The sequence below is a fragment of the Convolutriloba macropyga genome, chromosome 9, assembly GCF_964194025.1.
Source record: "Convolutriloba macropyga chromosome 9, txConMacr16.3, whole genome shotgun sequence".
Classification (NCBI taxonomy): Eukaryota; Metazoa; Xenacoelomorpha; order Acoela; family Convolutidae; genus Convolutriloba; species Convolutriloba macropyga.
Genome location: NC_134476.1, coordinates 52,709,857 through 52,726,751, shown reverse-complemented (window position 1 = coordinate 52,726,751; position 16,895 = coordinate 52,709,857). Strand labels below are relative to the sequence as shown.

Genomic DNA, 16,895 nt, shown 5'->3' with positions numbered 1-16,895 from the left:
ATAGTATTCCAAATTTCATATTATGACAGTTATCTAGAGAAACGATAGAGAGAGAGAGAGAGGCAAATTCGGTGTCTTCTATAAGCGCTAAATTTATTTTTGTTGAGACAGCAACGCCAACATCAGTTTGCGCAGAACTTTTCTTTTGTTGTTAGTGTAATTCTTCGTCAAAGCTCATTGTCATACTGACGTATTAATGTTTTTGTATCATCAGTTTCTTTTCAAAAAAGTGTTTGCTTAGATTATCATCACAACTCTATAACAGAACAAAAAGCTTGACTGATCAATTAGTTTATAAAGCCGCAGTTGGATGTAAATTTATGCAAATCTACGCTAATATGTGCAAACGAAAACTGATATTCATTTCGAGGTTATATTTCTCTGTCTCATTGCTACTTGAGTGTTTTTTAAAGCACGTTTGTAGGTTACTACAAGAATGGTTGTGCATGTAGAAAAATGGCAGACTATTTTCATTAAAATTGGACAAAAATATGACGAATTACATTTTTAAAAAAAATCTATATATCTTTGAATGAGTTTTTATTGCTCACTAAAATGAAAATTGGAGTCAACGAAATACTGCACATTCAGTTTTTATTTGCAAATACAACAAACCCTGCAAATATTTGCACCTCAAAGCAGGTACTATGTAACGTGCTCATACTCAGTGGGTTGTTGTTTCCAAAGTGTCAGTGCGTTTTTTAAAATTTTTTCTGTATTTCAATTATCTCTTTCCTTTCATTTTTCTTCGTTAAATTGTTCCTATTAAAGAAAAAATTTTCTTTAGTTGCTGCACGATATATTATCCCAACATTTTATGCTTTTGGATATGAGCACTCATTATCAAACGGTTGGGTGAGCGCAAAACCAAGAGAACGAAAACCTCCTTTGGAAACATGATACCGCTTCTAACGTCATCAATTTTTCATCTGATTCATGAATGATGCCTGTTATTAGCAGTGAATAATCACTAAACAAAATTGTTGAGTTCCTTGCCCCCTTTCTGCAGAAATTTTGTTTTTTTATGACAAATGGACGATGGTAGGTTGATATCTTATAAACATGAGCTCCATGTGGAAAACAGAGTTTCTGGATTAGAAATTTCAGAGGGTCCCAGTACTAAAACCGTATTACGAGGGTATAGAAATAAAACAGAAAATGATATCTTCTAGCCCTCGAAAATGTAATTCTAGCCCCCGAAAGATTAGTTGTGCTCAATTTTTGAGAAGTGGGCCCAACTAATCAGGATACTAACAAATTGAAATTAACAGGTGACCTAAAATATGTAATTTTGTTCAAAATTTTCAATTGATTAAATTAAATTTAAAAAAATCGACATTTCTGCAATAAGGAAAGTATTCAGACAAGGATGACAATTTGATCAAAACATTGTGCAGTGATTTATAGACAACATTCTCTGAATCAGAGTTACCACAGGAAAGTGCCAAAATTTACGAACTAGTTGTTGTATAGTAATTAAATTTTTTCGTGGTGTCCTTCGGAGGGACTGTCACCTTCTCCCTCGCTGAGTTCTCTTTTTTGCCAGCTTTTACAAATAAACTTGATAGGGGGAACTGGCAGTTAGATTACCTGCTTTTATGTTTTTCAGTCGAGAAACATAAAAGAGGGACTGTCTCCTTCTCCATCGCTGAGTTCTCTTTTTTGCCAGCTTTTACAAATAAACTTGATAAGGGGAACTGGCAGTTAGATTACCTGCTTTTATGTTTTTCAGTCGAGTGTACTTTTTACAGTAAAAGTCTTTAACAGAATTCAGTTGTCCCCTTTGGTGAGTACCTAAGATGCATTTTGGCATTTTTCTAAGTATAAAAAGCTTAAACTGACAAATTAAAAAAACCTGTTTGTTGAGAAACATTGTTCAACTGTCAACTTTTTCAAAAAACACGCGGCAATACGGAATTTCAATGAACATAGGTTAAATCTCTAGGTTATTGAAAACGGAAAACAATTTAAGAGATTATTTAGTACCTAGCGCTGACACTGTCTTACAAAAAGATAAGCATTAATTTATTGACCTGTAGAACCCTGCGCCAATTATTTAGAGCAATGTGTAAATTATCACAAATGGACTCAAACTTAGATACATAAGGAGAGTTGTTTTGTTGTAAAACAAAAAGTGAGGACTTAACGAAAGAACATTGAAAATCTTGGCATAAAAATTATTGTTCCTAACCATTGAGCCAAGTGGACTATTTTGTCTTGATGTTGTTCATAAGCTAAAAGAAAATGTGTTAGCCATGATAGCGGGAAACAGTTGTGAAGAAAACTAAGATTTGAAAAATTTGACAAAGCTAAGTAAAAATTGTAGATAAATACCATAGGCAACTTTTAATCTTAATTTATATGGTTAAAGTGTTTACACAAACCTGTTGCTTTTCTATTTGTTCTTTTTTTGTATTTGAGAAACTTGCGTGCATATTAAAAATCGGATGTTTAGTTCGTGACTATGAATAACAATTACAAAAATAACCGACTAGCGTAGGGCGAAATCCTCTCAAACCTCCGGCGAGCAGTTGGTTTTACTAGTTCCCAGCTTGGGAGAGATGATAGCATTGGGGGAAACAGAGCGGAATGGGGGAAAGGAGTGAAAGGGGAGCCGGGGGAACGGGGTGGGGGGAGGGGGTCAAGCGATGGGGGGTAGGGCTGGGAAGGCTTCACGAGAGATGAGTCCAAGCCACCATGTGGAGGAGGGTGGAGTGGACCGAGGGCGTTTTGTGTGATTGCGGTGAGGATGAGTTGGGGTGGGGTGATGGGAGATTAAAACTCTTAAGATGAAGAACCGACGGCTCTTTCCCATTATAGACCACATGAAATTATCGCCCCCATTATTGCGTAATTACCATGATTGGGGGTTATAGGTTATCTGACCAGTAACCCGGGGGGGGGGGGGGTATAATGGGAAAGATCCGAACCGCATTTAACATCGTGAAACTGTCTATTCAAAAATCAAAACACTTTTTTGGTGAATTGAATTCTTAGTGATGGGTAAGAAGGAAGACTCTAAGAGCCCGTGATGCGCTCCGGGCGTTATGTGTTTGTCCCGTTTTGCGGGCGACAAGTTGAATGGGTCAGATGAAAAATCAGTCAAGCGAAAAATTGCATAAAAGAAAGACAACAGTCTTTCAATTGAATCCTACACTTTGGAGGAAAGTCAGATTAATTGTAAAAAAAAATCTAAACAATTTTTTACAAAGGACAATGATAGTCTTGTCAGTATCTTTTTTAATTCATTACAAGTTAGTTGTTCACTCTTAGAACCTTTTTTTTATTAAAAGAGAGATTTGGAAACAATTTGGTTTTGAGTGCAGTGATGAAATTCCGGTTTGAGAAATTGTTGGTTTAGCAATCCTGAGATGTTAGCAAAAATGTTTCTGTCAGAAGTCACTCCACATGACCAATTTAGATAGGTGGTCTATAACCTTCGGAGAACTTCTTGTAATGCTGGGCATCCTTTCAACTTGGCTTCACCTTGTGTCAACTCTTCCCAATTTATTAATCATTTCTTACATGCAACAGTAGTTCTCTATATATATGTTAGAAAAAATCTTAGTCGCCCGATAGACATATTTTCTGAAACGAGCGCGCTTTTGCACGAGTGCGGGGCACGAGGCCCAAGGTGGACTGAGATTTTGCTCTAACGTATTTAGAGAACCAAAAGGTACAAAAGTGTTGAATAATTTCGCAACTCAGTGCACGAAAGGTTTTCTTCTGAAAAATATACAGGAGTTGAAATAAACCAAACCTCTCCGATAGCGAAGCCTCCGTCTCCGATAACGAAGCAACCGATTATTTATAGCGGTCTGATTCAAGTGCCCAGTGAACTGAAACTTGGTACATCTTGATAGAAACATAATAAACCTTGGTAAATCTTGTCAAGATCTCACCGTGGTACTTACCAAGAAAACATCAAGTTATGTACGAACTTGCAAGTTCTTTGCAGGACTGTCAAGAAACAAGATGTTGGCAAGATTTTCAACAAAGACTAACCATGACATGGCAAGATATAATTATTAAAAAATCATTAGCACCCAAAAACAAGATGTAGCAGGAAATCATAAGATTCAGCAAGATTTATCAAGAATTAGCAAAAGTTATCAAATATTATCAAGAATGTCGGAAAACAACGCTCCCATTAGCTTATTAACAAACAAATAAGCCGCTTTTTTCCAGTACAATAAAAATTTTTGTGTATGCCAGCTCGGTATGTACATAGTGCACACCTTATACAGGACCGCATCGTGAAGGCCCCCATTAAAGTCCAATATTGTTAGTTTCAAGCTTTCAAGCTATAAAGTTTTAAAATTTAAATTACGAATTACGAGTCACTTTGAGAGGTAAGATTTTTCGACAACGAAAGACAACACTTGATTTACAGAACCCCAAATTAGAAGAAACTGAGCTTCTTTTTAAATAAGGCAACGTCTATTAGTGATCTCTATCAGGTTTTGAACTATAAAGGACCCAACATAATCTATGATCTTTAAATGTCTCGTCTAAATCATTTGAGATTTCAGTATTTTTTTCCAGCTTATAGTTTGTGTTTCGACCTATTGTAATTAAGATTGCTTTGATTTACAATTCTCGACAGACAATTGAAAAATTGGTTGTCCCTTTGTTGGACAAAGTGTGCTGGTCTTTTAATTAATCCAACATTTCCCCGCTGACTACTAATAATTTTCACAATTAGGTTTTAGTCGTTTTTTTTAGTCACATAACACATTTTGACGGTCACAAAAACATTTTTCAACTGCACAGATCTCCGTTATGTTTCGACTCTGTGGGACTATGCGAGATATGCGCCTATGATTATGTTTTTCTCTGTCTGATCAAAATCGCGCTTTTTGTGTTAATTTTGCGTTACGTCGAATCTTCGTATTGTTGAGTCATAGTAATCTCAAGATGTCTCAAGTTTTGCAAGGGTTATCAAATTTCGTTTCACTGGGTGTTTACTTCGAACTAAGTCTTATTTTTGCCGTAAAGTTAGTGTCCTAATTTAGGGCACTAAGTTTAGGGCAAAAAATAGACTTTATTTTTCCAAGTCAAGTTTCAATCTTTCACACTAAGCTCTCCACCTCGAAGTTTTAATCAACACTTGTTGCGATAAAAGCAGTTAAGTAAACTGCCTGTGTAATAAATTTTAATGCCCGATGGACACTGGAAAAACACTTCAAATTTAGACTACGAGTTTATCGCACTCATTTACCGCCACTGTTACTAAGTAAACAGTGGCGATAAAAGAGTGGTGATGAACTCGTAGTCCAATGATGGAAACAGTTTGATAACCTTGTAGTCTAAAAAAACTTGTGTGGTGTGTGTTGTGTGTGTGGTGTGTGGTGTGGTTGGTGTGTATGCGCTATGTGTGTGTGATGTGTGTGTGGTTTTTGTGCGGTGTGTGTGTGGTTTTTGTGCGGTGTGTGTGTGGTTTGTGTGTGGTTTGTGTGTGGTGTGTGTGTGTTTGTGTGGTGTGTGTGTATGTGTGTGTGTGGTGTGTTGGTGGTGTGTGTGTGGTTTGGGTGTGGTGTGTGATGTGTGTAGTGTGTGTGCAGTGTGTGGAATGTATGTGGTGTGTGTGTGGTGTATGGTGTTTGTTGTGTGGTGTGTGTGTGGTGTGTGTGGTGTGTGTGTGTGTGTGTTGAGTGTGTGGTGTGGTGTGTGTTGTGTGTTTCTGTGCGTGCTAGTGTGTGTTTAAGCATGTGTGTGCCTGTGTGTGTGTGCGTGTGCTTGCGTGTGCGTGCGTGTGTGTGCGTGTATGTGTGAGTGAGTGTGTGTGTGTGTGTGCATATGTGTGTGTAAGTGTGTGTGTGTGTATGTGTGTGTGGGTGTGTGGGGGGAGGGGGTGCATTAGGATAAAAGAAAGAACAGATCCGAAGAAATATCACTTATCTTTGAAAATGTAATTGTCCTCAAAAATTGAAAAGGAAAAACTAATAAAACTGTGTTCAGTTTTGAAATGATCGCAACAAGTAATGATTAAAAAAATTATCACACGGTTGTTATCGCCCTCGAAGTTATCGTAACACCTCGGCTTCGCCTCGGAGTTTGATAACTTCTCGTTGGCGATAACAACCGTGTGGTAATATTCAGTATTAACCGATGCAATTGAACTCAGTTGTCTCCAAATATTACCTAGCGCAATTTAGTACTTTCTTGTGCCTATCCCTTTTCTATTTTATATAGCAATGCCCATACAGAAAGGTGAATAATGCACTGTAGTAAGTCACGCTTTCACAGGTCAAACTTTGGAGTATTGCTACTCCTGGGCAACAAGAAGGTTCACTTTTGATTCATGAGCAAAGCTGACTCTCGAAGATCAATCGGCGATTAACATCGTTTTTTATCACTTCTCACGACTGTCAATCGGAGAAAGCTCGTTATAATAGTTTTGCAATTTTGTCGTTTTGCATTTTACGAATTGTGGTTTTGGAGCGTGATAGAAACATAATAAACCTTGGTTAATCTTGTCAAGATCTTGCCGTGGTACTTACCAAGAGAACATCAAGTTATGTACAAACTTGCAAGTTCTTTGCAGGACTGTCAAGAAACAATATGTTGGCAAGATTTTCAAAAAAGACTATTCATGACATGGCAAGATATAATTATTAAAAAATCCTTAGCACCCAAAAACAAGATTTAGCAGGAAATCATAAGATTCAGCAAGATTTATCAAGAATTAGCCAAAATTATCAGAAATTATCAAGAATGTCGGAAAACAACGATCGCATTAGTTTATTAACAAACAAATAAGCCACTTTTTTCCAGTACAATAGAATTTTTTGTGTATGCCAGCTCGGTATGTACATGGTGCACACCTTATACAGGACCGCACAGTGAACGCCCCCATTAAAGTCCAATATTGTTAGTTTCAATCTTTCAAGCTATAAAGTTTTAAAATTTAAATTACGAATTACAAGTCACTTTGAGAGGTAAGAATTTTCGACAACGAAACACAACACTTGATTTACAGAACCCCAATTTAGAAGAATCTGCACTTCTTTTTAAATTAGGAAACGTCTTTTAGTGATCTCTATCAGAAGACCCAACATAATCTATGATCCATAAATGTCTCGTCTAAATCATTTGAGAGTTCAGTATTCTTTTTTCTAGCTTATAGTTTGTGTTTCGACCTATTGTAATTCAGATTGCTTTGATTTAAAATTCTCGACAGAGAACTAAAAAGTTGGTTGTCGCTTTGTTGGACAAAGTGTGCTGGTGTTTCAATTAATCCAACATTTTTACGTTGACTACTAATAATTTTCACAAATACGTTTTAGTGGTTTGTTTTTGAGTAAGAGAACACATTTTGACGGTCGCAAAAACATTTTTCAACTGCACAGATCTCCGTTATGTTTCGATTCTGTGGGACTATGCGAGATATGCTCCTGTGATTATGTTTTTTTTCTGTCGGATCATAATTGCGTTTTTTGTGTTAATTTTGAGATACGTCGAATCTTGGTATTGTTGATTCATAGTAATCTCAAGATGTCTCAAGTTTTGCAATGGTTATCAAATTTTGTTTCAATGGGTGTCTAACTAAGTCTTATTTTTTAAAAGTTAAATTTCGCTTTCAACTTCTAACTAAGTCTTATTTTTGCCGTAAAATTAGTGTCCTAATTTAGGGCACTAAGTTTTGGGGCAAAAATAGACTTTATTTCTTCAAGTCAAGTTTTAATCTTTCAAACTAAGCTCTCCACCTCGAAGTTTTAATCAACACTTGTTGCGGTAAAAGCAATTAAATAAACTGCCAGTGTAATAAATTTTAATGCCCGATCGACACTGGAAAAACACTTCAGCGTTAGACTACGAGTTTATCACACTCATTTATCGCCACTGTTACTAAGTAAACAGTGGCGATAAAAGAGTGGTGATGAACTCGCAGTCCAATGATGGAAACAGTTTGATAACCTTGTAGTCTAAAAAAACTTGTGTGGTGTGTGTTGTGTGTGTGGTGTGTGGTGTGGTTGGGGTGTGTGCGGTATGTGTGTGTGATGTGTGTGTGGTTTGTGTGCGGTGTATGTGTGGTTTGTGTGTGGTGTGTGTGTGTTTCTGTGTGTGCGTGTGTGTGTTTATACATGTGTGTACCTGTGTGTGAGTGCGTGCATGCTTGCGTGTGCGTGTGCTTGTGAGGTTGTGTGTGTGTGTGTTTGTTTGTGTGTGTGTGTGTGTGCGTATGTCTGTGTGCGTGCGCGCGCGTGTGTGTGTGTGTGCGTGTGAGCGTGGTTGTGTGTGTACTTTTGTGCGTGCCTGTACGTGCTTTTGCGCGCGTCTGTGTGGCGTGTTTCTGTGCGTGCGTGTGTGAGTTTGTGAATATGTGTGCGTTTTCGTAGGTGTGTGTGTGTGTGTGTGTGTCCGTGTGTGTGTGTGTGTGTGTGTGTGTGTGTGTGTGTGTGTGTGTGTGTGTGCGTGGGTGCGTGTGTACTTGTGTGCGTGCGTGTGCGTGCGTGTGCGTGTGTGTGTGTGTGTGTGTGTGAGTGTGTGAGTGCATGTGTGTGTGTGTGTGTGCGTGCGTGCGTGCGTGTGTAAGTGTGTGTGTGTGTGTGTGTGTGTGTGTGTGTGTGTGTGTGTGTGTGTGTGTGTGTGGGTGTGTGGGGGGAGGGGGCGCATGAGGATAAAAGGAAGAACAGATCCGAAGAAATATCACTTATCTTTGAAAATGTAATTGTCCTCAAAAATTGAAAAGGAAAAACTAATAAAACTGTGTTCAGTTTTGAAATGATCGCAACAGGTGTTGATTAAAAAATTTATCACACGGTTGTTATCGCCCTCGAAGTTATCGTAACACCTCGGCTTCGCCTCGGAGTTTGATAACTTCTCGTTGGCGATAACAACCGTGTGGTAATATTCAGTATTGACCGATGCAATTGTACTCAGTCGTCTCCATTTATTACCTAGCGCAATTTAGTACTTTCTTGTGCCTATCCCTTTTCTATTTTATATAGCAATGCCCATACAGAAAGGTGGATAATGCACTGAAGTAAGTCACGCTTTCACAGGTCAAACTTTGGAGTATTGCTACTCCTGGGCAACAAGAAGGTTCACTTTTGATTCATGAGCAAAGCTGACTCTCGAAGATCAATCGGCGATTGACATCGTTTTTTTATCACTTCTCACGACTGTCAATCGGAGAAAGCTCGTTATAACAGTTTTGCAAGTTTGTTGATTTGGATTTTACGAATTGTGGTTTTGGATCGTTTCTCTTATACTCACCCACCCTCTTTGTATAAAAGAAATTGTTTTCTTTCCAACTTCATAATTAGCTATTGAGAATTGCGAAAAAAGAGGTTGATGTTGGTCAAAGTCAGGCAAAGTATCCCCCCTCGTTCGCTATTGATGGTCTGATCATAAACCTCAGGCTGAGGACCTCAGCCTGGGAATCCAATTAACATGTGATATATCAGAAATTGTGTCTGCTAAGATCTGCAATAGCAGAAGCGATCCAATTTCGAAATGTGATTGCAGCAATCTTATTATATTGATTTGTGTTAGCTGTTAAACTTGAAGTGTTATGAATGTCCAGTATTAATATCAATGTCGAGTCGACTTCAAAATGCTTGCCTGGTGCTGCCTTTGTTCTTCGCAGGTAACTTGAATTGATGAGATGCATCTGCGGTAAACTGAAACATAGTAGAGTATAATTTGTTGATCCTTGCTGAGCATGCATAAACTAGATCTTATTAAACCATTGGTTACCTATAAACGTTTCAGGTTTGTCTCTTTTTCCGACAAAAACTATGACACAAGATTTCTTTGATATAGTTTTTTTTTCAAAATTAGCAAATTGCCAAAAGATGCCATATCTAAATGGGTGGATCCGTCGTACTTTTTGTGTTGCGGCTGCTTACGAATCTCAGTCGAATCAATCTTCAGAGCCTGGTTCTCGGGGTTTTGCGCCAACAAGTTCCTTACTTTGTTTCCAATTGACTAACAATTTTTTACTTGCTCGGTCGTATAAAAGGACTGTTATTTTTAATTGATCGAATTTAAGAATATGAGTTAAAGCACTCACGTGCACATTTTAAAAAGTCTGCAGTGCCAGAAGTTGTAATGCCATAAGTTGCTACTTAGCCAGAAATTAACATCCGTTGACTTTCGTCATTTTAAAGTGGGCGTTTCGTGTTTTAAGCATGGTTACGTGACTCTGCAGAAGTCACTTCGAAATTCTGGCTTAGTATCTCGAACCGCTTCGCGGTTCTCGATAAACGCCAGAAGTTATCAGTGACTTCAAGCACAGTCACCTAACCATTACTAAAAAAATTGGTAATCTCGTGCTAAAATATGTAAGAATTCTTTCAGTGATAATTTCGTTGCTAAATTTGTAACAAAACCGCACTTTGGATCTAGCGAAAATTGAACACAAAGAGAATAATATTGATTAGGAATCAAATTTTAGCCCAGAAGGGGAGCCAACTGCTCTTTGCAGAGGTTTCTAACAGTTATACATACAATGAAGCATTATCTAAACGATTCGGTTAAAATAAATTATTAGCTGAATTTAATTCTCTGGCCGCTGATTGGTTAGTCAACTGGAATGTTTCTAGTTATTATCTACACAGGATAATTCAAGTAACCACAAATTCAGTTTTCATTGAAAAATGAGAACATGATACGTACGTTGCACTAAATGCCTCAAATATATGGAATTTTTCCATAAAAAACCGTCTATCGAATCCAATGCTTAAATAATAACAAAATTTAACAATAAATTGACTTTATAGGAAAATGGCAAAAATTGCTTTTCGGCACCATATAAGTGCCAACAACCTCACTTACTACAAATCTATTTGATGTCTGCTTGGATAACTTAGACGTTATCCTTACCTAATGCTAAGACATATGATCGCTGAAAATTTTTCTTCCCAAAATAACTAGTTGTACAGATTTTTACTCCCCAGTAGTATATTTTATAAGTTTATTCAAATTTTAGGATTTTAGGTTTATCTGTTCACCTGATGGCTCCTCAGTTTACTTAGGAGTTCCGCCAATGTCTTCAACCGTTAACTTGGTCTCGGAAAAACCATCCTAGAATACTGATGCCAATTTAGGTGAAAGTCTGTTGAATGCCCCGTGTGCCGTTTAACCCTTGCTGATCGTACGACGCCATCATCGCTGTTGAAGGCATAGAATAATTGAGTCTTTCCCATTATAGCCCCCAACCCCAGCTTATTGGCCAGATAACCTATAACACCGCAATCATAATAATTTTTACCTTAAAGGGGCTATGGTTTTATGGGGGGCTATAATAAGAAAATCCCGGTTATTCTTCACATTTTGTTCTCACATCGTTTAACTGAGTCATCTACGATTCAAACAAGTTCTTTTTTTTCCGGTTGTAAAAACTATAGTTTTGACATTTAGATCTTTGATTTCATTTGGGAATGTATCTTTGCGTATGTTTTTGAGGTATACATATATGCGTTTGGAGATTGAAAACAACATTTGTGTTGTCTATTTTAATTAATTCTGATGCAGGAAGCAACACTTTTCTTCTAAGTGCTCTAAATATCTTACAAGATTCCTCAGATAATTGAACAAAAAATTGTAAACTTTACCTATAATTTTTTAGTGGTTTCGCCAATCTGATGCGCGTATATAACCATATTATTGGCGGCCGAATCAGTATAGGTTTATTGCAAATAAGAAGGGGAGTTTATAAAAGTAAAAATTTTGATGCCGAAATTTTAACAATATAAAGTGTTCTGCTGTAATGCTAATTGTTTCGGATAATTTGTATACAGGTTACTTAATTTGTGCAATGTAAGTCAGGTGTTCACGGATATTTATCAAAGTCCAGTAAATACATTTGAAACTAGAACTTTGCTTATGGAGATATTTAGCGCTCTAGAATCTGGCACTGCAGAGATCTGGCATTTGAAAACTTTCAAACTAGTTTCGGATTGCCTGAAGAACAATTTATGAACTCCGAACATTTGATGCAAGTAATGATGAGCACACCAGAAGAAGAGAGGAAACTTAGATTAAATCCACAATTCTCCATACTAAGGTTTTTATGTCAAATTGATTAGCAACAGGTATTTTGCAAATGAGGACGACTGTTTTCAGGAAGGCTAACGGGTGATTTTATATGTAAGTGGTTTTAGGAGAGGGAGGAGGAGCCCTTGTAACACCTCCTAATTCTCTGGACTTGTTTGAGGGGGCGCATAATATGGTGAACAACCATAATAATCACTGCAACTTTATATGCCTTTTAATTATCAGCTTTGAATCCTCAAATTTTTCAATAGACAGTAATGACAATGATTAGCTTATGTACACATGAAACCTGTTTAAAACAAAATTCACATGCATTTCCCCTGGTTCGCGAAACGTTTAGAATAAATTGACAATGTTTTGAAAGTTATTGAAAATATTTGGTTAAGCGCTTGAAAATTGTGTTTCAAACTAATGCCTCTTTAAGTCATAGTAGCATATTGCTCGTAGTTGACGTTTTTTTTGCTTATAACAAATTTTTTTGAAAAAAATGTGTGTTGCATACAGAAATTGTTGCGAATTTACTTCTTTCACTCTAATTATCTGCATCAGTGAATTCTGTTTCGCCAATTGAACTGCGAAAAAATTTACTATCAGTGCCAGAGCGTCGGAAAAAAAAGTTACCGCTACCTAGCAATTTGTGACAACTAATTCGATGTACTACTAGTTAATCTTCCATTTTTACTACAATACCGTGAAAAAGAAAAGTTCGAATGAACGATAAATGCTATTCGACAAACAAGAACATTGCACATGAAACAAGAACTTGGCAAATGGAGAAAATTAGCGCCCTATAATCTGGCATTGCAGAGATGTGGCGTTTGAAAACTTTCAAACTGGTTTGGGATTGACAGAAGAACAATTTATGAACTCAGAAGTTTCAGTGCATGTAACACTTACCAAATAAGAAGAGGGGAAACTTAGATTCAATCCACAATTCTCCATACTGAGAATTTTGATCAAATTGTTTAGCAACAGTTTTTTTACAAATGCGGACGACTGTTTTCTGAAGGACTGACGTTTGGGTTTATAAGTAAGTGTTTTTTAGGAGGGGGAGGAGGAGCCCTTGCAATTTCTCCTAATTCTCTAGACTTGTTGGAGGGGGCGCATAATATGGTGAACACCCATAATAATCACTGCAACTTTATATGCTTTTTAATTATCAGCTTTGAATCCTTAAAATTTTCAATAGGCAGTAATGACAATGATTAGCTTATGTACACATGAAACCTGTTTAAAACAAAATTCACATGCATTTCCCCTGGTTCGCGAAATCTTTAGAATAAATTGACAATGTTTTGAAAGTTATTGAAAATTTTTGGTTAAGCGCTTGAAAATTGTGTTTCAAACTAATGCCTCTTTAAGTCATAGTAGCATATTGCTCGTAGTTGACGTTTTTTTGCTTATAACAAATTTTTTTGAAAAAAATGTGTGTTGCATACAGAAATTGTTGCGAATTTACTTCTTTCACTCTAATTATCTGCATCAGTGAATTCTGTTTCGCCAATTGAACTGCGAAAAAATTTACTATCAGTGCCAGAGCGTCGGAAAAAAAAGTTACCGCTACCTAGCAATTTGTGACAACTAATTCGATGTACTACTAGTTAATCTTCCATTTTTACTACAATACCGTGAAAAAGAAAAGTTCGAATGAACGATAAATGCTATTCGACAAACAAGAACATTGCACATGAAACAAGAACTTGGCAAATGGAGAAAATTAGCGCCCTATAATCTGGCATTGCAGAGATGTGGCGTTTGAAAACTTTCAAACTGGTTTGGGATTGACAGAAGAACAATTTATGAACTCAGAAGTTTCAGTGCATGTAACACTTACCAAATAAGAAGAGGGGAAACTTAGATTCAATCCACAATTCTCCATACTGAGAATTTTGATCAAATTGTTTAGCAACAGTTTTTTTACAAATGCGGACGACTGTTTTCTGAAGGACTGACGTTTGGGTTTATAAGTAAGTGTTTTTTAGGAGGGGGAGGAGGAGCCCTTGCAATTTCTCCTAATTCTCTAGACTTGTTGGAGGGGGCGCATAATATGGTGAACACCCATAATAATCACTGCAACTTTATATGCTTTTTAATTATCAGCTTTGAATCCTTAAAATTTTCAATAGGCAGTAATGACAATGATTAGCTTATGTACACATGAAACCTGTTTAAAACAAAATTCACATGCATTTCCCCTGGTTCGCTAAATCTTTAGAATAAATTGACAATGTTTTGAAAGTTTTTCAAAATTTTTGGTTAAGCGCTTGAAAATTGTGGTTCAAACTAATGCCTCTTTAAGTCATAGTAACATATTGCTCGTAGTTGACGTTTTTTTGCTTATAACAAATTTTTTTAAAAAATTTGTGTTGCATACAGAAATTGTTGCGAATTTACTTTTTTCACTCTAATTATCTGCATCAGTGAATTCTGTTTCGCCAATTGAACTGCGAAAAAATTTACTATCAGTGCCAGAGCGTCGGAAAAAAGTCACCGCTATCTAGCAATTTGTGACAATTAATTCGATGTACTACTAGTTAATCTTCCATTTTTACTACAATACCGTGAAAAAGAAATGTTCGAATGAACGATAAATGCTATTCGACAAACAAGAACCTTGCACATGAAACAAGAACTTGGCAAATGGAGAAAATTAGCGCCCTATAACCTGGCATTACAGAGATGTGGCGTTTGAAAACTTTCAAACTGGTTTGGGATTGAAAGAAGAACAATTTATGAACTCAGAAGATTCAGTGCATGTAACACTTCCAAATAAGAAGAGAGGAAACTTAGATTCCATCCACAATTCTCCATACTGAGAACTTTGGTCAAATTGTTTAGCAACAGGTTTTTTGCAAATGCGGACGACTGTTTTCTGGAGGACTGACGTTTGGGTTTATAAGTAAGTGTTTTTTAGGAGGGGGAGGAGGAGCCCTTGCAATTTCTCCTAATTCTCTAGACTTGTTGGAGGGGGCGAACAATGTGGTGAACAACCATAATAATCACTGCAACTTTATTTGCTTTTAATTATCAGCGTTGAATCCTCAAGTTTTTCAGCAGACAGAAATGACAATGATTAGCTTATGTGCACATTAAAACTGTTTAAAACAAAATCCACATGCATTTCCCCTGGTTCGCGAAATCTTTAGAATAAATTGACAATGTTTTGAGAAGTTATTAAAAATTTTTGATTAAGCGCTTAAAAGTTCTGTTTCAAACTATTGCCTCTTTAAGTCATAGTAGCATATTGCTCGTAGCTGACGTTTTTTTTGCTTATAACAAATTTTTTTAAAGAATTTGTGTTTCATAGAGAAATTTATGCGAATTTACGTTTTTTCACTCTAATTATCTGCATCAGTGAATTCTGTTTCGCCAATTGAACCGCGAAAAAATTTACTATCAGCACCAGAGCGGTGGAAAAAAGTTCACCGCTACCTAGCAAGTTGTGTCAACTAATTCGATGTACTACTAGTTCCTCTTCCACTTTTACTAAAATATCGTGAAAAAAAACGTTTGAATGAACAATTAATGCTATTCGACAAACAAGAACCTTGCACATGAAACAAGAAATTGGATATGGAGACATTTAGCGCTCTATAATCTGGCACTGCAGAGATGTGGCGTTTGAAATCTTTCAAACTGGTTTGGCATTGACAGAAGAACAATTTATGAAATCCGGAAGATCTAATGCATGTAAAACTGATCAAACAAGAAAAGAGGAAACTTAGATTCAATCGACAATTCTCCATACTGAGGGTTTTTATCAAATTGTTTAGCAACAGTTATTTTGCAAATGAGGACGACTGTTTGCAGGAGGGCTGACGGGTGAGTTTATATGTAAGTGGTTTTTAGGAGGGGGAGGAGGAGCCCTTGTATTTTCGCCTAACTCTCCGGACTTGTTTGAGGGGGCGCAGAATGTGTTGAACAACCATAATAATAACTACAAATTATATGCCTTTGAATTATCAACTTTGAATCCTCAAATTTGTCACTAGACAGTGATGGCAATGATTAGCTTATGTGCGCATAAATTCTGTTTAGAACCAAAATCACATTAACTCCCCCTGCTTCTCATAATTTTTAGAATAAATTGACAATGTTTTCAGGAATTATTGAAATTTTTTGTTTAAGCGCTTGAAATTTTTGTTTCAAAATAATGCCTCTTTGAGTCATTGTAGATCATTGCTCGTAATTGGCGTGTTTTTTGCTAATAACACAATTTTTAAAAAAATGTATGTGTTGCCTACAGAAAGTGTTGCGAATTTACTTTTTTTTTCACTCTAATTATCTCTATCAGTAAATTTTGTTTCGCCAATTGAACTGTGAATTATTTTACTTTCAGAACCAGAACAGTGAAAAAAATCACAGCTACCTAGCATGTTGTGACAACTAATTCGATGTACTACTAGTTCTTCTTCCATTTTTAATACAATATCGTGGAAAAAAAACGTTTGAATGAACAATAAATGCCATTCGACAAACAAGAAATTTGCACATGAAACAAAAACTTTGCAAATGGAGAGATTTAGTGCTCTAGAATCTGGCACTGCAGCGATTTGGCGTTTGATAACTTTCAAACTGGTTTGAGATTAACTGATGAACAATTTATGAACTCGGACGTTTCAATGCATGTAACACTCATCAAACAAGAAGAGGGGAAACTTAGATTCATTCCACATTTCTCCATACTGAGAAATTTATGTCAAATTGTTTAGCAACAGGTTTTTTCTGTAAATGCGGACGACTGTTTTCAGGAGGACTGACGGCTGGTTTATATGTAAGTGTTTTTCAGGAGGGGGAGGAGGAGCCCTTGTAATTTCTCCTAATTATCTGGACTTATTTGAGGGGGCATAATGTGGTGAACAACAATAATAATCACAGCAACTTTACAT

General features: G+C 36.7%; 1 protein-coding gene across 1 annotated transcript in view; it reads left to right on the top strand.

Annotated features, from left to right (window-relative positions):
- Positions 1-9,478: 9,478 nt before the first annotated feature.
- Positions 9,479-16,895, top strand: part of LOC142345450 (uncharacterized) — a 61,149-nt gene continuing 53,732 nt past the window's right edge. Inside the window, exon 1 of the mRNA XM_075397505.1 lies at positions 9,479-9,595. Within this exon, the coding sequence (XP_075253620.1) occupies positions 9,544-9,595 (52 nt within the window). The 5' untranslated portion in view covers positions 9,479-9,543. The remainder of the gene's footprint in view (positions 9,596-16,895) is intronic.